Source organism: Lasioglossum baleicum, chromosome 1 (genome assembly GCF_051020765.1).
Source record: "Lasioglossum baleicum chromosome 1, iyLasBale1, whole genome shotgun sequence".
NCBI lineage: Eukaryota > Metazoa > Arthropoda > Insecta > Hymenoptera > Halictidae > Lasioglossum > Lasioglossum baleicum.
The window spans coordinates 1291430-1314979 of NC_134929.1; the positions used below are offsets into that span (position 1 = coordinate 1291430).

The window sequence follows — 23550 nt, forward strand, 5'->3', positions numbered from 1 at the left end:
GTATTATCGACCGTCTTGCGTCATCGACGCTCGTCCGCCCTGTCATCACCACTCTCATCGGCGAGTCGATCACTCGAAGAGCTGCGACTACGCGAGAAGCACGCCCGAATCGAGCATCGATGTGCAACATTTTGGTCTGCCCATACTCAGCGTCAGCGAACCAAGTCCGCCAGACGAAAACGACCGCGTAGACGAGTACTTGTAGGACATGCTTGCCGAGGACTTCCTAAAGGAGTTCCTCGTGTGAACCAGCATGATCACTCTACTATACTTCTCGTGATCCGAAATGTCGAGTATACCTCGTTCCAAGGTAAACCTAACGCAGACCTCGCGATCGTGCGGCAAACGAACTGTACGCGAAACTCTCAGACCATGACCAGTTCGGAGAGAAATTTTCGATTTTATTGTCAAAAGCGGCAACGGAGAATCCGACTCTGTCGAACGATGCTCTCCCACTTTACGGTCGATTATGTTTCCGATCGAACGGTATTAAACGTGAAATTCCAAGTCAATTTTAAATACAGTTTTAAGTTTAAAGTGGCGTGCGAGCATGTAAAGCATGTCTCGATCGTGCATCGATCGATTCGGGGAACCGATTTCGTCGGGTGACCCTAACAATTTTATCGTTGATAATAATCAGAACAGCACATTCTTTTGCTGCGATCGTCGTTGATATTGTACATATCGTATGCACGATCACAGAGCGAAATTCCTTACTATTAATCGGTAAGAAACAATGCTATATAAACAGTAAAATTTTTACTTATTATTATTGTACGTACTTATCACAGTCGAACGCATAGGGAGAAAGAGAATATTCTTCCGTAATGATCAATCAAACTTGTTTACATCACGAAGATTCAGACGACACGAAATTCCGTTTGAGAAAGAATACGCCAGTGCTGGGCACGGTTGGAGCCAGAGTCGCCAGAAAGTGACCAAACCAGCACTCGAGGGGAATACAAGGTACCCCCTCTCTGATGGCCAGAGTAGAGTAATGAAATGAAACAACAAATTAATTAAGAGTAGAGTAATATGTGAAACGTTGCGCGTGCACGGCGCAACGTGCCACTATTCCTCTACTCTGGTCATCATAGAAGGGCTACATCATCTCACCGTGACTCCCCTCATCTGGCGACACTGGTTGGAGCCCCTCAAACGCTTGCTTCCCTCTCGAACCTTTTTTTCATGCAGCGCGCACCTTCATCGCGCTTGCTGGTGTCTTGTGTCTTCGTTGCTCCACAAAGCGCGTCCTTCTCGATGGTAACAGCGCTTACTGAAAGGGGACAGTCGGTGCAATGGTGGGGACGGTTTCGCCTGAATTGAGGCAAACGTGTCCAGCACTGGAATACACTAACGAAAGTATTCGAAAGCCTTCGATCTAACAAGAGAATGCAAAGCCTTCGCGTCACAGGTTTAGTTCAGACTTTACAGAGTTATAGACCTCGTTCCCTGATTACGAACATACCTCATTATAGGGGCAACTACTCAGTAATTTTCGAGATATTTGCAAATTAAAGTTTTATGGATGTAACATGTCAGTTTAGTTCACTCTGTTACCAAGTAATGGTGTGGCGTAGTGATAGCGGGCTGAACTGCTACTCCGCGGCGCCGCACAGTGGGCAATTTGATCGAAACTCGATTCAAAATCAAAGAACTTTCGATAGAAATGAGGTAGAGCGATGAAATTTTTTTTATAGACAAATTTTGAGACCAGATTTGAAATCAGCGTGAAAAAATCCAAAGAAAATGATATATAGCATGTCAAAAAAAATATATTTTCCGCACATGGTACTAGAGAAATCACATTTTCTCGAAATTCTACATGTTTAACGAATTTTCTCAAGTTTAAAAAACGTTCGTACCATAATCTCCCTATTTTTCCCATGTTCTGCCAAGGTTCAGCTTTAATTCTAAAAAAATTTCATCGCTCTACCGCATTTCTATCGAAAGTTCTTTGATTTTAAATCGAGTCTGGTCGAAAGTTCTCACTGCACACTGTGCGCAGTGGGCCCGGGTTCGAGTCCCGTCGTATTAACTTTTTTTTTTACTTTTTTTTATATTTTAGATATATTTTTATCCGCCAAAGGGTTAATTGAAAATGATACTTATTATTTTATAATAGAAACACTAGATCTATTACTACATACCCAAAAGATTATAATTGTATTAAAATAATTTTATATTAAAATAATACATAAAAAACAAAAATGATACAATAGAAAAAATAGGACAATAATAAAAAAAAAAGTATAAAAAAAAGTTACTACGACGGGACTCGAACCCGGGCCCACGGAGCGGCGTAGCAGTTCAGCTCGCTGCCGCTACGCCACACCATTACTTGATAACTATGTAAACCGACATGTTACGTACACAAAACTACAATTTGCAAATATCTCGAAAATTACTGAGTAGTTGCCCCTATAATGTGGCATATTCGTAATCAGGGGAACGAGATCTATAACTCTGTAAAGTCTCAACTAAATCTGTGACGCGAAGGCTTTGCATTCTCCTTGGAAGTATTCAGTGCTTGAAAGAATTTAGTTACATTATAAACTGACAAGTGTTTTTATTACAAAAAGACTTTCTTATGTGTATGATATGAAGTGTTACGAATAAATTCGAAACAATATCCGTATACAATAAATCTTCGTACGCCATAAAGGTATTTTAACCGCCGCAATTTTGTAGTCAATCTATTACTTAGCAAATAGAAAATCTAAATAGTACATTAGTAAATTAGTGAATTGAAGTTTAATAGTAATTCTTAATTATTATATATATATATTGTTTTTATTAGATACTTAAATGATTTCTAGTACAATTGTCGTTCCAAACTGTTACAAGAAACGAATCGTTCATATAAAGCAACATAATACTTTAATAAAAATATTTTCCTAATAAAAATAAAATTTGCTTAGTTAATTTTTGTTCTTTTTGTATTTAACGATCGAACCGTAGCGCCGATATCATTCAACAATTGTTATTAAAAATAAAATTACGATATAAAATACTGGACAAATTTATGCGAGAATAAGTAATAGAATTTTATTTCTGTCGTTGCAGCATCAACATGCAATTACTATGTTATACAAATTACAGCTGAAAGCAAACTAAAATGATCAATATTTACAAAAATGAATTTTAAAGAATAGATCTTAGGCTTCTCTACAGTCGTTTTCCAATGTTGACAATTAAATGTAGTTGAACATTTCTGAATATAAGTCTATCACAGTTTGAAGGAATTCTTTACAAGATTTCATGAATTCTAATTCAAAGGTAAATTAATGCACATACAATATGTATGTGTATATGATACTTCGACAGTTTGGTAAAAAATCTCTTAATATTATATTACATCTTACAAATAAACAAAATTCGAATTAATATATAACCACATTTTACATTCGTCGACACAACTACACTGTATAAACTTTCATTTAAATTTTGTCTGTAGAATACTGCTTGTAATCGTTTGATAAGAGTTTCAAGTCACCCTGTATAATTCACAAATCGAACATTTCTCACTTTAGTACTAAACTGAAACTAAATCAATTTATGGCCCACATTTAAAGATAGGTTTTTAGATAAAAAAGTAATGAATAGAGAAAAGTAACAAAATACTCTTTACTCGTACGAACGTTTTGAGTATGTCGATGCAGCAAATTCTTCGTTAAATTGACGTGAATCGAAAATCTGCTGTTATTGTATTAAAAATGATTTTGAAATCGATAATGTAACTATTTCTTGTTAGAGCATTCAAGATTCTATTCGGAGGCATTTAAATATTTTTACAAGTCAGTGTGCATTGTACATATGTACGATAAGCTCAAGAAAGATCCATAATGTTGCTTCAGTCGATGATGACTTCCTCTTTTCAATACAGTCCTCGGTCAAATGCAGTGACAACTAAACTGCGGATCTTTGTGCGAAATAAAAATTCTCTGCATCAATTACAAGGAGGGGGAGTTACACGAAAATTGATTTCTTCCCTTCACAGTTGCAGTAAGTTGTAAATAATTTACCACTCGTATCTAGTTCATTTGATGTTCCTTCTATTTTATGTCCCACCTGTTTATTTTTGTCTGAAGTCCATAAAATCCGCAGTCTAATGATAACTGTAAAGACAGTTCAAATTGGTACGTGTAAACATATGAACAACACTTTCATTGTTTCATTGTTGAATATCTTCTTTCTTTATGTGTTAAATATTTACTTCTTCATAGAACAAATATTTCGTGAACAAGTAAAATATAAAAAACAGATATATTTAGAACTGTCGAGGATGATAATACAATAATACCGAGAAATAAGAAATGTTTTGTCTTTATTCTGTCTACATAAACGTTTATACTCTTTCCATGAAGTGCATAAGTGTTTTCTTATCTCGTTGCATAAAAATGCATACATTAATATTATGTTTCCATGCAATTGATACATTTACGGTGAATTGACTGTTACAGAAGAGTATACATTTTGGGTGACGGTCCGGAAATCGAGCAAATCGGATTGATCTCAAATTTTGCACATAGCCTCATTTTGCATTAAAAACATGTTTGCTCGAGGATTTCTGGCGACTCGAAAAAATTTTTTTAGCATGCTAATATAATTTCCTACCTTACCGACAAATTTTAGTTAGATCTCGATTTGAACTGCTACTTTTAATTTATTTACTCACTATTTAATTTATTTACTTACTATTTTACTCTTAATTTTTCAAGTTCAACTTAAATTTTTCAATTTCAACTTCAATTTTTCAATTTCAACTTCAATTTTTCAGTTTCAACATCAATTTCTCAATTTCAACTTCAATTCCAACATCAATTTTTCAATTTCGACTTCAATTTTTTAGTTTCAACATCAATTTTTCAATTTCAACTTCAATTTTTCAGTTTCAACATCAATTTCTAAGTTTCAACTTCACTTTCAATTTCAACTACAATTTTTCAATTTCAACTTCAATTTTTCAGTTTCAACATCAATTTCTCAATTTCAACTTCAATTTTTCAATTTCAACTTCAATTTTTCAGTTTCAACATCAATTACTCAATTTCAAGTTCAATTTTTCAAGTTCAAGTTCAATTTTCCGATTTTATCTTCAATTTCAAAACTTCATTTTCATCTTCAATTTCAATTTCAACATCAATTTTTCAGTTTTAACATCAATTTCTCAATAACTTTTATATCACTCGTGATTCAATCACGTTCGTTCCCAATCTACGGTGATTTTGATTATGCACTGTTGTATAACTGTTTTTCGCGTAAATCACTGAGGCATAACCTGTATGTTTCCTATTAACGACATTAAAACAAAATTGCGAGTTACAATTCGTAACAGTTGCAAAGTAATGAATAATAAATAAATTAATGATTATGAATATGTTTTAGCTTATTTCATATGCAATAATTTTGGTTATACAATACTCTGTGATAATTAAATTTAAAGATAACGAATATTCCTTCACATTAATTAAAACATATACTGGATATAAGATCACAGTATGCACATCAAATAACAAAACAATTTATTAAGGGGGCCGGCGCGGCGCGGTGTGCAAGAGTGTGCGGGCATTCAATTGGTTTTATCCACCACCGCTAACCCGTTTTCGAGAAAATCGCTTTCGAAATTGGAAAAAATTCGTATTACTCGGATATCCCAGGTTCGCGCCCCGTGCGGGGAAATTTTTTTTTTGTTTCTTTTTCGAAGTTTTTGTAATAATGTACAATTATTTAGCAACAAATTAAATATATTAACAATATAAGCCGAAGTACACCCCTAGACGGGGGTTGGGAAGAACTATAGTTCCGGAATTTTTCGCTAGGAGCGCTAATGTCTGTTTCCGATGATTCAGTCACTGTTTTACCGATACACTACAATAAAAATAAATAAATAAAAGACACTGAAATGATAAAGAAAATGTTGAGTTGCCAAAAATTATTTTGGGAAGCATGTTTTTAACGCAAAACGAGGCTATGTGGAAAGTTTGAGTTCAAATCCGATTTGACTGATTTTCGGAACTTTCGCCTAAATTTTCCTTGCAAAACGATGCACTTCTTTCTGACCAGCATTTCAAATTCTTAAAAAGCAAAGAGAATTATGAAACAAGAGCAAAATGCCGGAAGGGAGAAGCCATATTTCTGCGAAATGGCACATTCGTACAGACACACACACACGTTGGACTGAGTATGCTCGTTATTGATCGAAAACATAATGAACGGCGTGCTACGATCGAATTCATCGCATATTGTCAATATTGCACAGATAATTAGAAATACAATGCTCCAGTTGAATGAGAGCTTTCTGAACGTCCCCCCGCCCTGTGCAACTTCGAAGGTTGATTCGTACACTTAATCGATGTTTATTCAAAGTTATACTGTTCTACGGACGTAATGGATGTTTCGTGTGAATACATAAGGATTGTATATGTCGCCGTACGATGTTCTGTGTCTCCCCCTTTCTCCTGTTCAATCTTCCGTATTTCATTGTTCACCGACAACCGATGTGAAACTCGACTGCAATGCAACTCACCAGAACACTGTAATTCACAGACGTGATTCGTGCAAGCCTTCAATACAACGTAACCGGTTCTATACCTTGTCCAACGAGATGAATTCTCAGGTAGGCACAGGGCCGGCCTTCTCTATAAGGGGCCTGGGTGCAAAAAACCATTTGGGGCCCTGAATATTTTGTAAAGTAAAAAAAATTACAAACATGACCATATTACTAATGCATGTTTATTTAATGCGTGATTTTGTTGTTGCTAATATATTAATTACTTCAGAAAAATTACATTATTTTAGTTCTTGATCATGTTGGAGCCCTCTTAATCTCGGGGCCCCGGTGCATAGCATCCGCCGCACCCCCCAGATGGCCGGCCCTGGGTAGGCAGCAAAGCACGCACGCTGGTACTTTACTGTCCCATCTCGTTGTGTGAACAAGGTTTAGGTGTCATACTGTTCTGTACATAATGTACGAAATCATTCGAATCGATCATCTAATGCTAGACAAAATGAAGACGTTTAACATATCCGAATATTTTTTATAATTAAAAGAAGGAAAAGTGCACTTTGCACACTTCATATATTGGATGTTGTGTAGTATGCACAAGGAAACTTGGAGGAAAAATGTAACCGTGTGTTGACCTTGGTTGAACAAAATGATAGGATATCGATTGTAAATAGATTTTAGATTTTATACTTATTGTATTATAAAATACAAAACCGCTAAACAATTTGGAGAATGTAAAGATACCGTTACACATTTCTGTTTTACTTCTACTTCTTGTAATCGACACAGACAAATTTTATTTTGCATAAAAATCCGCAGTCAGCTGATCACTGACAAGAAACCTAAGAGAGTAAAACATGTCGGGTGTTCCACCATTTTGTCTCACCAAGATCAGATAATGTTCAGATTTTTTCCTTCAACATGCTCCTTTTCCACCGCATAAACCTGAACTTGAATATGTTCACTTTAGAGGACACGTCCAACATATGGAGCAGGCCTGGACGTGCTCCGAGAGTCGATGACGTCGAATCGGCACCCCCACCCGGCCAGCTAGCACAAAAGGGGAAGATGAACTTGCCTTATGGCAAGCCTGGGCACGGGTGGAGCCCCTCAAAGTCTGCTTCCCCCACCTAACTTCCTTTCGGTGGCGCTCCTCGTGGCTCCGACGCACGAGGCCTGCGCACTGCTTGCGACGAACGATGCGCGTCCTTCCTTCATAGTAACGATGGATGCTGGTGGGGGACAGTGGGTCCTGTCTCAATTGAGACAAAAATGCCCACACCTGCCTGATGGCCTTCGTCAGGGATGGGAACGGTAAGGGCCTCTCAAACGCCTGCTTCCCCCGCCAACCTCTCTTTCATGCGGAACGCCCCTTCGTCGCGATGCCAGCGCACTGCTCGCGACGGCTGAAGCGCGTGCTTCCTACATGGGAACGGTTAATGCTGGTGGGGGACACTCGGCACTATGGTGGGGACAATTGAGACTCACGAGGAGACCTCGCGTATCGAGAACGCCGGATCGCAACGAGTTTTTGTGTGGACATAGCTTACGCACCCTCATGAACTGTCCAATTGGTTTTAGCCGCCAACGCGAACCCGTTTTCGAGAAAATCGATTTTGAAATGCGACATATGCGTTATATTCCATGAGTGAAAACCTCTTGTCACAGGCGGTCGGTGTCCGAGAGGGTTGAGCGAATGTCTACCACGAGATTGGTCGAGGTTCGTGTCCCGTGTCGGCATTTTTGATAAATACTTTTTTTTCACTTTCTTTTTTATTTTTCTACGTGCTCTTCAATTTTTCAAATATCAATTTCAACATCAATTTTAACTCTTCGATTTCAACTTCAATTTTTGAATTTCAACTTCGTCTTCAATTTCCATTTCAACTTCAATTTCAACTACAATTTGCATTTCAACTTCAATTTCCATTTCAACTTCAATTTTTCAATTTCATCTTCGACTTCAATTTTTCAGTTTCATATTCGACTTCAATTTCCATTTCAACTCTTCGATTTCAACTTCAACTCGTCAATTTCAACTCTTCAATTTAAACTTCAATTTTTATTATTTTTATAGTGATTTAATTGCAATTGTTATTTTTATTATACTTTTTATGTCAATTCCACATGCGTTCTTCTGATAAAGCTAGATTTAACTTTGAAAAATTTGAAAAATCGAAGTTGAGATCGAAGAGTTGAAATGGAAATTGAAGTCGAAGTTGAAATTGGAGAGTTGAAGTTGAGATAGGAGAGTTGTGAAATGGAAATTGAAGTCGAAGATGAAATTGAAAAATTGAAGTCGAAGATGAAATTGAAAAATTGAAGTTGAAATGGAAATTGAAGTTGAAATGGAAATTGAAATCGAAGTTGAAATTGAAATCGAAGTTGAAATTGAAATCGAAGTTGAAATTGAAGAGTTGAAGTTGAAATCGAAGAGTTGAAATTGAAAAATTGAAGCTGAAATAAAAGAGTTGAAATGGAAATTGCAGACGAAGTTGAAATTCAAAAATTGAAGTTGAAATCGAAGAGTTAAAATTGATGTTGAAATTGAAATTTGAAAAATTGAAGAGCACGTAGAAAAATGAAAAAGAAAGTGAAAAAAGAATATAACGCACATGTCGCATTTCAAAATCGCTTTTCTCGAAAACGGGTTCGCGTTGGCGGCTAAAACCAATTGGATAGTTCATGAGGATGCGTAAGCTATGTCCCACATGAAAACTCGTTGCAATCCGGCGTTCTCGATACGCGAGGTCTCCTCGTCAATTAAGACAAAAATGCTCATCCCTGGCCTTCGTGCTGGTCGGCATTTTCTTTTGTTTCAGGGCGGTGGGGAAATGTTGTTACGCACACCCCCCTCAGATGAAGTTCGGGAGGTAGTGTGGGGCTCGGCTCCCCCTTAGGTGAAAATTGGGGGAACGGGACTTATATCCCTACCCATACCCACTAAAACCCCACCGCCCAGGGCCCTACTTTTCGGATTTACTTCCGTGGTGATGGGCGACTCGTCTTCTCGGGTCTCCTGCGTGCTCATTGGGCTTATCCTTTTCCGTAGTTCTGGTCGACCTATCGCGGCAGGCCGGACGGACGACCACAGCGCGATAGTGGGAGATTTTTCGTCATCGACTCTCAGAGCCCAGGCCTGATATAGGGTACGCAGAACCTACAGTTTTTCTTTAAATTATGGGAAATATTTAAATATACAAAGCTCAATCATTTTGTCGGCCGCTGTACGATGCGTTTTATGTTGGAACACCTATTGGAATTATTTTCCCCTAAACGATTCAAGCGATATTACGTAACTTGTTGGACTGCAGATTTCTATGTATTTATAACTTACCGATAACTTGAAAACCAGAATAGAATATCATTATTAGACTGCGGATCTTATGCATTTATAACAAAAATGGGCACGTACAGTTTAAAGCAGTGGACATGTTAAAAATATTTAAGAACATCAATGTATTAGTTTCAGCTTAATAGGATAATTAGGATAAGAATACAAGACTTATTTGGCTCCTGTGTCCTGCAATCGATACGAACATTATTTATTTTGCATGAAGATCGGCAGTCTAATCATTATCTTCCATATTGAAGGCGATATTTATTTCTACGAATACAATCTCGTCCAACTCGCTGAAATTTTTGTATCGCAGAAGATATTAAATCCTACTTTAATTGGAAATCAAGTTTCGCATGAAAATTTGCAGTCTTTTTATTACGCAGGTGCTGCGATCGTGTATCGTGCCGACAGCACCGTTTCGAAACGACTAAAAACAAGCCGAGCGTGAAGCGCGAACTGGTTCGTCAGAGACACAGAAATTTTGATAGTACGCGAACACTACGAGTACATTGAGATCGTGTTGCACGCCCGCACAGTGTCGCCAGGTCGAGAAAATCGAGGGGAATTAAGTACCCCCTCTCTGATGACCAGTCCAGTCTACGGCACGGGCACCGTGGTCTACGGTCTTAGAGTGGGGGACGTTGGAGTGTGCGCATGGTGTTGGAATGGGATAGTGGAAGGGGAGAAAGAGGGGAATGTGTGAGTTCAACTGGCGACACTGCGCCCGCAGCGGATACAAGCAAAAGTTTCATATACACGGCGTATCGAAGACGAAATTGCGGAAGGGGCTCCGCCACGGCCGTACAGGCTGGAACATGTGTTGTGGCAACGCCGCGTACAACCAGAACATCAGTCCGATCAAAATACTGCTTACAGAAATGGCCGTGATAGAATGTGCACGGCTCGAAATCACTTAAAATCGAACTGATACAGCGTTGCCAAATTTACCATGTTTCCGGCCGTGGCTCCGCCTGTGAACAGCGCTGACAACGAGTAACAGGCAATGTACATACGGATGGCAGAGGAGTAGAACCAAAGAATATATTTTTCAGATTACCCAAAGAACTATATAGAAATAGAAATTACAAGAGCACACTTCATTTAATAACGAATCGGAATATATGTTTATACGTGAAAACATAGTCGCGCGTTTCACGAAAATTTTAATAACTGATTATCTTGCAGTTTAATCGACAGTCAAATATTACAATGAAACTCGTCATATATGGTACAGCGTGAGTCAGTAACAACTAAAATAACACTAAAATAACTTGGTTCTATCAACTACCTTTTTAATGAATTATCAAGGTGACCTTGAGGTTCTTGAAAGTCAATCATTTCTTAAAAATCAAGTTGTCGCCGATGGTACAGCGACCTACAATATGACTTTCAGTTGACCTTGAAGAACTTTTGAAAAAATTTAATTTTTCATGTCTTATTTTTGCCCGAGATATTAAGGTGACCTTGAGCTTTGTCAAAGTCAATGTAGCTTTTTGAAAGAGCTATAGTATGACTTTCAGTTGACAATGAAAAACCTCTGTAAAACTCAAGGTTACCTCCATATCTTAGAAAAGTGGGGTAAAAGAAATCATAATTCATTAAAAAGTTTTTGATACTACTGCTAGATACCGAGTTATTTTAGGTTGTAGTTTTTACTGGCTCACGCAATATTTTTACTGGCTCGCATTGTATGTCCAGTTTCAATTTGAACAAAGTAATTGGTGTATTTACGATCGGGACCGTTAGTCTCAATTGACACCATGAGTACTTCGATTATGCGATCAGCTATACAAAAGCATCGCAATCAGTGTTGCCAGATGAGGGGAGTCACGGTGAAATGATGTACCCCCTCTCTGATGACGGGGAATGAGTGGGGCGAATGGGTGACACGTTGCACGTGCGCGACGGGGACCGTGGAGTGTGCGCCTGCGCATGGTGCTGGAATGGAATAGTAGAAGGGGTAGGAGGAGAGTACATGAGCGCCGTTAGGCGCTCATTCTGGCTTCACTGATCGCAATCAATTTTCGTACAAGAAATTCGAAATATTACGTTAATTCTATGTGTCCCTGCAAAATATGACATCTGCAGTGGTATAGTTTAAGACAACTATTATATTATCAGTGCTCAAACACAAGAATCGATCAAAGTCAATATTACACAAGCTGTTACTCGACATGGCAATGACTTCGAATAAATTCTTGTGTGAACTGTTTGTCCTTCCGTTTAACGAATTTTAAGCAACGACTTAACGAATGTGCGTTTCGCGAGCGTAAATTTTAAGCGAACATACAAGTTCCGAAATCATTTTTCGCGAGTGCCGATAGCTAATAAACTTTCTCGGTTTCCTTCGTTTCACCAAATCAATCTAACATATTCGTTGGCGAACGATCGAACGCATTGTTATCCGGAACATTTCATTGAGATGCTTATCAAATTGTAAACAATCGTGATTGTATGTGTACGAGCGAATTGTAATAGTTTCAGGTGCATACTTTAGTGTTCTTTCGTGATTATTAGAACAATCAGTGCAATTGTAATCCCTTCGAATAAGCATATACAATATTGTGATATCGATAGATTAATTATTGTGAATGTTTCGGTTCAACTTCTCGCGGAATTCAATGCTCTAACTTTCTTCATTTTAGATTCCGGGAGCATGAAAAGAAATGTCGGAATTCGCGAGATCATTATCATTTGTCGGGACTCATTATTACGTGGGAACAATAGATTGTGAAATATGTGCGACAGATTCAAGTACTTGCCCAAGTTGTCTCGGATATTGAAAATCGATAGCCTGTCAACTAGTCTCCGTAATCCGATTTGATTCACGCATTTTATTATAAGCGATTTATCACGTGACACGTTTCTGGACCAACCAGTATGAAAAACCAGGGGCCATACCTTCATCGTCCCAATATTAAATTTTTACTATAGCAGTATGTGTTTGTACAATAAATATATACATGTAATCTCTCTATGATATGATTTACAGGGTGCCCTGGACATAAGTTGAAATATTTTAGGCGTCGTAGTGGAGCTCAAACGAAACAAACAAAATTCTTGCGACATTCTTTTTGATGTATGGTAAATTCTTGATCTAAGAAAACGGAGACCGTAGGATTTAATCCTTTGCACTTGAAGCAATTTTAATTCGAAAATCAAGACATTTCTTTCAACCCAGATCATTTTTATTCTATGTAATCTTTCTTACATTGTGCACATCAAAAACCAGTGTCCTCATGTAACAGTTGAGCTTTTCACAATTTATAGAAAACAGACGAATTTAATAATATTAGAACTGTTTTGAATAATGGTGTGGCAATTTTTACTGGCGCCTCAGACTCGCCATTCAAGTGCAAAGGGTTAAGAAAAACAAATTGCCCGTCTAGTGCGTGACATACCTACGAGAAGCCAAAAACTGCCTCCTTCATTATTTTTTTTATGGGACTTCCACCAACTTATTTGTGGCACTTTTCTGATTAAAATAACGCTAAACACGACATCATTCAAACAGGTTTTAGTGGTGTGATCGACACTATGTACAGTAATGTCTCTATCGACGCAAAAAGGCTGTACACGCAGGACGCAAACAAAAATATCCCCTCCACTGTAGAATCTGATCTCGGCTCGGATATATCGGTGTGAACCACTACAAATGCGACGCGGAGAGTCGCAGTTGTCGGCACAGTTCAATGCCCGTGCGTCCTCACAATGTAACATCAATATTTAATCTTTTTTATTATTACTTATTTTTTTATGAAACTTTCATCAATATATTCGTGGCATTTTTCTGATTAAAAAAAGACCAAACACGATATAATTTCAACTGTAATTAGTGGTTTAATTGGCGATGAACGTTTTGGGCACAAGGAAGGACAGCGTATCGGAAAAAAGAGACGCGGAGAGTCGCAGTCGCCGGCACAGTTCGAATATTTAAATAAAAATAAATTTTTAAAAAATACCACGTTTTTAAAACGGACTAAAAAGTATAAAATAAACTTTTAAAAAACCACGTTTAAAAAACGGACTAAAAAGTATAAAATAATTTTTTCTAGCCCCATACAGATTCCTAACCCCGTACAGATAGTCCTGAAAATTTGTGATTCCGAATTTTTAATAGCTATGAAAATTCTTGTAGGATTTAAAACGAAAAACGAAAACAATTTTATTGCACTGCAAATGATATGAACTGTTGTGCCAGTTTTCTCAGCGGCAGCTACTCTCTACACTCCTTACTATGTATTATCTTGCGCCCCACGTTTTACTTTTTAAATCTTATTGGGTCTATAACTTAAAAACCGGAATTTTTTTAGGAAATTTGAACATTTATTAAAGAAAATCTTGTACAATTCTGATATTCAGAGTATTGTCCATCGGAAGTTCCAACATTTCCCCATCTTTCTGGCAATTTGTGGATGCCATCCCAAAAAAACCGGTCATCTTTTGAATCAAAGAACGAATCGAGCCAATTTTTGATGCCTGGACTGAAGTGAAGCGTATTCCGGAAAGTGCATTCTGCATCGACCGAAACAAATGGTAGTCAGAAGGCGCCAAGTCTGGACTATATGGCGGGTGGGGCAGAACTTCCCATCCGCTATTTTCCAAATAGTTTTTAACGGGTTGAGCAACGTGTGGCCGAGCATTGTCATATTGGAAAATCAATGTCTTGTGTCTGGTCTCCCATTCTGGCCGTTTTTCCTTCAATGCTCTCTTTAAACGAATCAGTTGTTTTCGGTACAGTCTTCCAGTAATGGTTTCACCCTGTTTTAGAAGCTCATAATACACAACTCCCTTCTGACCTTCAGTAATGCTTCCAATTCTTCATCTTCAAACTTTTTCGACTGTCCAGGCCGCACTTTGTCTTTGATGTCAAAATCACCACTTTTAAAGCGTTGAAACCACTCGAAACACTGCATTTTCGCAAGAGCATGTTCGCCATACAATTCCACGAGCAAACGATGACTTTCGGCTGCAGTTTTCTTTGAAAAAAGTGACTCAGCAAAACTTCCCGCAAATGCTGTTTCTTTCGCCAATTTTCAAAATTTTCCATGATTGAAAAAAAATATGATGCGCACAAGCAAATCAAACACTGTTGACAGATTTTGCAGGTTATGAATAGAGCTTCAGAGTGACGTGTATGTCAATGATTTGCTACAGCGTATACACAAGTTTTGACATGTAGTGTCAAATTCCGGTTTTTAAGTTATAGACCCAATACAAGTATTTTCATAGCTATTCAAAATTCACAATCACAAATTTTCAGGATTATCTGTACGGGGTTAGGATTCTGTATGGGGCTAGAAAAAATTATTTTATACTTTTTAGTCCGTGTTTTAAATGTGGCGTTTTTTAAAAATTTAGGACATTCGGGACATCTTTAAGACGTCTGAATGTCCAACTGCAGACGTATTTAAGATGTCTTTAAGACGCCTTTGTGCTATCTTGGTTGACGTAATACATCAAATCTAAGTATCCAATTACATTCATAAGAATGATTCATGCGTTTTTTAATATCATAGGTATTGTTTTGTTTTTGGATGGCTTATGGTTGGATCAGATCCTTTCGAAACAATGTTGATCATTGTTAGAAACAATAATGTCCTACAAACATGTTGAATTTAACAAATTTTATAAGTGCTAAGTTAGGGAAAATACTGTAAAATGTGTTCGGTCATTTATTTAATTTATTTCTACATGAATTTTTCAACTATGAATATAATTGAATGAATATAATGAATTGAACTAATAAGTACTGATGTACTGCTTAAAGAAATAGCGCACCGCGCTTGAGCAAATTTAAATATTTTAACAGTGTGGTTTCTGTTACAGCAAAATACTGGTTTTGTTTCAGTTAAGCTCTTTCTCTCTCTCTTATCGTCCCTTAAAATATTTCAACTGTACACTTGGGACTCGCTGTAAATGTTCATGTATATGTTACATACAGAATGGATTTTCAGGAACAGACCGCATTAATATCTTTCGTTAAGTTTATGTTATTAAAGTGTATGTCACTAGAATTATGCGATATATTTTGCTACTAATGTTGTCCGTAATCTCCTCGCTGAAAGGAGATGGAACATTATCAATATTACAGTTAGACTACGGATTTTATACATTTATGACAAAAATTAATAATAAATGGAACATAAAATAGTAAAAAAAGATTACAAAATTATAAATTATTCTCAACCTATTGATTACAAAGAAGCATATTCGAAACCTAAATGTTGCAAATGAGGTAGAACATTTTTATTTCCCACAAAAATCCGTAGTCTATAATAATTGGAAGTTGAAAATTAATGAAACAATTATATAATTCACAGTGACAGTGAAGTATAATCAGGCGAAGAAAAAGTTACATGACAAGTACGTGACCCTTTGAAACTGCTCAGTTTTTAATAGCATACTTTTTTAATAATACAAACTCAATGGGAAATGTTAAGGTAGTCTGTTTTCAGTGGAACTCTCTACACACGTAAAGTTAACCTTATTTCAAGCTAATTTTTAATTACCTATAATGAAAGTAGGCTATTTCAGTGTGTACAAAATAGTACTTCAAGTTTTCATTATGCGACATTTCGACAAATCTTGTTTATAGAAAAAGTTCGCGGTGACAGACAATGTCCGAATTCTTCTTTCGTTTCATTTGATAAGGAACGATACGATACACTCAAATTTCGGGGACCAAATAAATATAAAAGAACAGCTGGAAATGAACAGTAGCTTCATTGCTAAATATTTTTGAACCGCTCTAGACACATCATCTCTAATATTTTGCTTTATAATAACGTTTGCAAACAACGGAGACCCAATGTCGACTTGGAAAAATGTATTAACTTGTTAATTTTCATTTTTACGTATACACTGTCGTCGCCATAATTTTGCCTAGACAATAAATGTTATTAGTTCAGCTTGGAGATGCTTGTGAGTATATACTACATATATAACGTCGAAAATATATGGCATAAATTGCTCGACCGTGAATATATATAAAGAAAACTATATTCTGACTCTCTGTAATTTAAAAATCGAGACTGCTGGTCTCGAACATTTATGCCTTACCCCGAACACTCTATTGCATCGATAATATTCAGATCGTCCAATTAAATGAGAAGTTGCCTCCTCGAATATTCTAAGTGTGATTCAAGTTGCGAAATCGTGCAGACTTTTTGCAACTTCGTGTTAGGCGTAGTACTTTTGTAGAAATGACAACAGGAGATCGTAATATATAGGATTATGCACTTAATACGGGATCCACATTTATGTGTACGAGGAACATGCACGAATGTCAACAACGCGACACGTTGTATGTGCTGTATATTGTGTATACACGAGATTCATCGTGCACAACATGATTTAGACTCCTCTAGAGGCTAGGTTCGTCGCTAACGAGGGATTCACTTAATGTTATGATCCAATTTATGGGATGGTGTCAAATACATTACTCAAAGTAATATTCAACTAATTAGCCCTTCAAGGATGTCGTCAGAAATGGTCGTATGAAAGATTTTTGTTAAAAATAAATTCGTAGGGAATGCCCCTCTGTTAGCCTTTAACACAACTTTATTTATTAATATTAGATACAATATTCTGCCTCTACTTTTGTCAGTAGAGACAGAGATCATACCCACTTTTAGCATGGAAGAGAACCTGTACCCATATCAAAGAGGAGAGATACAACTACAGTAATTCTTCTGCAGTCGCAAAAAGGTTGTATACGGTGAATGCAAAAGAAATATCCCCTCCACTGCAGAGTTTGCTAATTCAATTACATTGTATTTCAATTACTGAGTATTTTAATCAGATGTGTAATTGAAATACAATATAATTGACATACAATGTGTAATTGAAATACAATATAATTGAAATACAATGTAATTCAATTTATAAGTATTTTAATCAGATGTGTAATTGAAATACGATATAATTGAAATACAATGTGTAATTGAAGTACAATATAATTGAAATACACACAATATAACTGACATAAAATATAATTGAAATACAATATAATTAAAATACAGCTCTCCAAATTATAGCCCAGAACTTTGAAGAAGTGCGATATATTGTTATGTTTTTTTTTCATAGACGTGTTTAGTGTCTGTGCGGCGTAGTTTCTATTCCTTGTCCTCGTTCATAATACGTAACGCTATTTTATGTAATTTAATTACGAAGTATTTTATAATTGTATTCCATTGCAATTACGAATTGCATTGTAATTTAATTGAATGAAGATCTGAATTATAAATTATAAATTAATATAATTCAATTACTTTGTAATTATAATTCTGGAATAATTCAATTGTAATTCTGCACAACTCTGCTCCACTGTAATAATCTGATCTTGGCTCGGATATATCGGGGTGAACCACTACGAATCCAATTACGAAACTTCTTTATTTTTCATTATATTTTTATGGGTCTTTGACCAACTTATTTGTGGCATTTTTTTGAATAATATTACACTAAACACGATATAATTTCACCTATATTTAGTGGTTTAATTTACGATGAAAGTACAGCAAATATGGGCCAAATTATATCTTGTTTGGTATCATCTCAATCGGGAAAATGATACAAATATGTAGGTAAAATTTCATTAAAAATAAGTAAAAACAAACAAGTTTCCTACTTTTAGCTGCGCACAATGGGCTGTATGCCCGATTTCAGCGGCCACAGCTATACTCTATCCAACGAGAGAGCAGTACCGCGTAAAGACCAGTTTTCGTTTGTCGCTGCGCATCTTCGCCCTAATTGGTTCAAGAAAGTGGGGAGGGGATAGTGGAGTGAGAGATGATAGGCTCGCTGCGCCTCCACCATCTTCCAAGCTGCGCGCAACGGTACTGTTCTATCGTTGGATATAGGTTAGTTCGAAACTCGCTCAATATTGAAACTGCTGTAACTTTGCTAAAATTGATCCACATTTGATGAAAAAACAACCATTTTAAAGCTTGAGATTTCTACTATTTATACTGTTTACCATTTTTTACTGAAACGGATGTTTTGAATGCAAAATTTGTCCATAAAGAGGAGCGTATTAGATTGTAAAGTTTTTCAATCAAGTACTGCGGGGATTATAATCAATATTTTAACGTTATTCGTCTATTTTATGTACACTATCGAAAAGTGTAATCATTTACAATTAAAATATCTTTTTAAAATAGTTATTACAAAAAATAATCTCCGTTATTTATAATAGTATGGAAAAATGTTATGAACAAAATTTGCACGGTTCAGAGGGGACATGTTGTGGCATAAACATTTTCTGCGTGGGGGGAGGCATGGAGGAGATTGCAAGGTACCTTGATTTTTTTAAACAGAATGTCCCCTTTTTTATACCATTGATCGATAGAGTATCAATTTCTGAGTATAAAAGTGTTGACCTTCGTATGTCCTAAACCTAATGGTTAACGACATATTATCAAATGCAGAAAGAAAATTATTTCGATAATATCTCGTTAACTATTAGATTTAAGACATATGGAGGTCAATACATTTGTACTCAGAATTCGATAGTCTATCGATTCATGATACAAAAAGTAGGTCTTTCGATTTAAAAAAATCAAGGTGACCTTGAAATCTCCTCTATGCCTCCACCCACGCAGAAAATGTTTATGCCACAACATGTCCCCCTCTGAACCGTGCAAATTTTGTCCATAACATTTTTTCATATTATTACAAATAAAGGCAATATTCAAAGTGGACATAGTTATTGCCCCACTCTATGTATATATTATTTAAATTTCATGTGTATACTGTTTTCTTATTTTAGTGTATATTGTGTGTTTATTATTATTATTTAGTATTTATTTAAGTTAATACGAAGATAAAGCGAATGCGAACATGCAGGATGTGAGAAATGCTGCGATTTTCGCGCGCGCGCGATGGCCATTTTTTCGTAGATCAACTATAAAACACGGAGTAGCCCGTAGTAGCAGCCTTTTTTCTTGCATCTTAATCAGAAAACTTCAAAGAACACAATGGCACAGAAATGAACACCTGGTCACATCCGTAGGTATAACAAAGTCATTATCAAAGTCTTAGAATCATAAAGAAAGTGACTGAATCATTGGTTATCTCTAAATATTAATAACTAAAAAAATGTATATAATACAAAAGTGAATTTCTCTTAAAAGTATACCTTATGCTTAGCTAAAAAAACTTCTATAAAACAAAAATCTGTTAGTGTATGTAAATAAGGTAACAGTTACTCATAAGTGAATTCGTTGAAAAATGAAAGCGTGTTAACACAATTTCAAAATTCCGACAAATTTCAGTGCTTTATGGATACATGAATGGGAAAACGAATGATGGGAGATTGTTCCTCAGATATTCAACTAACTCAAGCCACAAAAATTTTACAATTTATGTAAAGTTTTAAAAATTGAATTTTGACACGCGCTATCCTTTTCTATCTTCGGCTTTGTCTCCAAAGCTCAAAAAAATAGTGTATGTCTACGAACTGCGCAAACAAACCTCCCCAAGGCTCTTGCGACTATAAAAGATTTACTGTAGTTATGGCGTGCAGAGTCACTAACCGTGATTTATCACAATTATCGCAGAATCACGATCACGGTCATGATTTTAATTTCATTCACGCCGTGATCGTGATTTCATCTCGATTGAATGACTTCTCTTTCTAAATACATGAATTAGCTTGCATAAAAATATCTACATATAACATAAATTTAGAGAATTACGTTACGTTTTGTCTATATAACGTAAATTTACTTAATTTAATTATAAAAATAAAAAATATTGAATTTTCTTTTCCATACCTTATTTCAGTATTTAAAAAAGAAAAAATTGTAATATTTATTTAAATAGTATATAAATGCAGATATAATTTCTTTTACGTTTATCGAGCATAGAAAAAAAGTTTAGATTTGCCGAGCTGCTAAGATGAAGTTTAAAAATATATCAGAAATATCAAAATGTCTAAATTATGATAACCTCCGTAACATCATGCAGAAAGCAACCGACAGTCGAGCGTCGTCCCTAAAGGGTTAATATCTTTAAACTATTATACAGGGTGTCGCAAAACTCCTTCGCTTCCCGGAAATGGGAGATTCCTGAGGTCATTTGAAGCGACATTTTCCTTTGCAAAAATGACCGCCGCGGCTTTGTTTAGGAGTTATTAACGAAGAACACGGACCAATCAAAGAGCGAACAGGAATCTCCCATTTCTGAGAAGCAAAAGAGTTTTGGGACACCCTGTATTATGGTTAGCGGATTATATTGAGTAAAAATGAATAGGTGCAATTTACATATTAGATGAAACAGGAAGTAAATTGAAAGAATTCAGAACATGTTAGTCTTATCTAAATTATTAAAGAAAAAGAGAAAATTCTGATTGGATGATGTTTCCAATGATAATAAAAATTATAAGTTCGTCGACGAGACAAAAAGTGTCGAACTCGATGACGCACAAGAGTTTGCGGAGCGAAATGAAATGTTTCGAAATGGTGATTGCACTACGCAAATGCGCTATAAATCAGGCAACACGTGGACTGGGTTAGTACTGGAAAATTGTACCGAAGGCTCGGCAACGAAACTTTTCTCTGGAATCTGGAACTCGACGAGCACGAGAAAAATGGCGTAGCATGAATACAGTAATACATACCGGTTACGTGTCGCGGTGCAGCTGGAACGCGGCGCTTGTTGTCGCAGACACGTTTCCCGAGTTAAGTGGAAACTGCAGTATGTATTTAGAAGCATTCGCGAAAATGTTTACGTTGATATATTTCGCACGAAAAGCAACTGATCTCTATGGTCTTATAAAAGCTGCGATAGCGCGTTTATCAAGATTTCATCTATAATTTCATTCGTTATGACTAGACTGCAGATTTTATGCATTTATGACAAAAATGGGTACGTACAATTTAAAACAGTCGAGGTATTATAAAGATTTAAGGCCACCAGTGTATTAGTTTCATCTCAATAAGATAATTAAAAGAAGAATGAACTTGTTATTTGGCTCCTGTGTTTTGCGATCAATGCAAATATTTTTTATTTTGCATAAAGATCCGCAGTCCAGTTATAAATTAAAGAAACTCGAATGGGTCGTTTTGACCCGTTTGCTAGTCCTAGCGTTAAGAGACTTACAATTAGTTTATGCACATGTATCGTCAAGTGGAAATAGGGAAAGATGGAAATGTAACTATATAAATTTCTGAATTGTTAAAATCACTGAAAATATTTTATTAACGAACAATGTATGATATTGTAATTAATAATTTGTTATAGAATAATAGAGTACGATAAGGTAACATAACGAATACGAGGATATTTAATAACCCTTGAAAATGTATTTAATGGCAGCGGAATGGGTAATTAGAAGCAACGATTCGAACGCAAAACAAATTATTTACACAACTCTGGATTGAACAGATGCGCGTATAATTAATTCGAGAATACATCTTACTTCCACTTCACGTTCAGAATCGTTATTTCAATTCTATATTATACAGATCTCTTATTAGAAACACTCGCACTCCCTTGAAGTCACGGATTATCGGAAGAATCCCTGAATCGCTCGGTTGCAAGTCTACCTACGAATACTGTCGCACGTATTAATCGGACCTAAGTATGTGACTAGCACATGGCGTACGTATCTATAGAAAACACATAGTAGTATCTACGAATGAAAATCGATAATGTAACCTTAGCTTTTACGATCGCTACGATTCTCGTGCATTCTCATTGATGTGGCGCGAGCCTCGATACTCGTGTACGTTCGTTCTCGAACATTTCTGTAAATATTCATGATGAACGCGTTACGACACTATTAAATCGGACCGCGAACAATCTCTTCAACCTTATTGTATCATAACGAAAACAGGAGACAGTCCAGCGTTAGTTTAATTGTCTGCTCGACGGAGAATTTGCACGCAATACGTTCCTGATAGAACACTTTCTGTCAAATATCTGACTCTAATCGCTAAGGATAAAAGCATGTAAACCAACAACTAAACATGTTAAGGTAGACTCTCGTTTCCAAGATTGCAAAGCTGCGGGATGCGCCTTCTCAGTTCTCGATAATGCAAAGATGGGGTTTTTCAGTAGTGAAAAGCGATAGGTGAAACATCAATCGAGGTCGCAATCGCTCCTATTTTTACGTTTACGAGACGTAATTTGCATTATTTGGGAGCACAAAGGTCGGTTTATCGTAGTCAGTCCGATAACTAGAGCTGTTTTTCGACCACTTGTACATTTTTCTTACAAGGAGAATGCGAAGCCCTCGCGTCACAAATTTAGTTGAGACTTCACAGAGTTATAGATCTCGTTACCCTGATTATGAATAATACCCCATTTATGGGGCAAGTACCCAGTAATTTTCGAGATATTTGCAAATTAAAGTTTTATGGACGCAACATGTCAGTTTACATTCACTATGTTACCAAGTAATGGTGTGGCCTAGCGGCAGCGAGCTGAACTGCTACGCCGCGCCGCACAGTGGTCTGAGAGCGGCAGAAAACGGCAAAAACCCTAGGAAAGCTTTATTTTGGGGAAAATCTCGACAAAAAATGTTTGTAACCGTTCTTGGTCACGAAAAATAATAAATACATTAAAAAATAAGGAATAAATTAATAATAAATAATAAATTTTACACTTAAATTGTGACTATAAAATGAATTTAAAATGAAATATAATTCAATTTAAATTAAAGATAATAAAAAATGATTCCTCTCCATATAAAATA

The 23550-nt window shown here is 36.3% G+C and overlaps 1 protein-coding gene across 13 annotated transcripts in view; it reads left to right on the top strand.

Annotated features, from left to right (window-relative positions):
- LOC143210125 (uncharacterized) overlaps nucleotides 1-23550 on the top strand; it is a 957580-nt gene that overhangs the window by 928530 nt on the left and 5500 nt on the right. For all 13 annotated transcript variants that reach the window (XM_076426766.1, XM_076426793.1, XM_076426717.1 and 10 more), the window contains one exon: nucleotides 1-23550. This exon is cut by the window's right edge and continues 5500 nt beyond it. In XM_076426766.1, the coding sequence (XP_076282881.1) occupies nucleotides 1-205 (205 nt within the window). In that variant the 3' untranslated portion in view covers nucleotides 206-23550.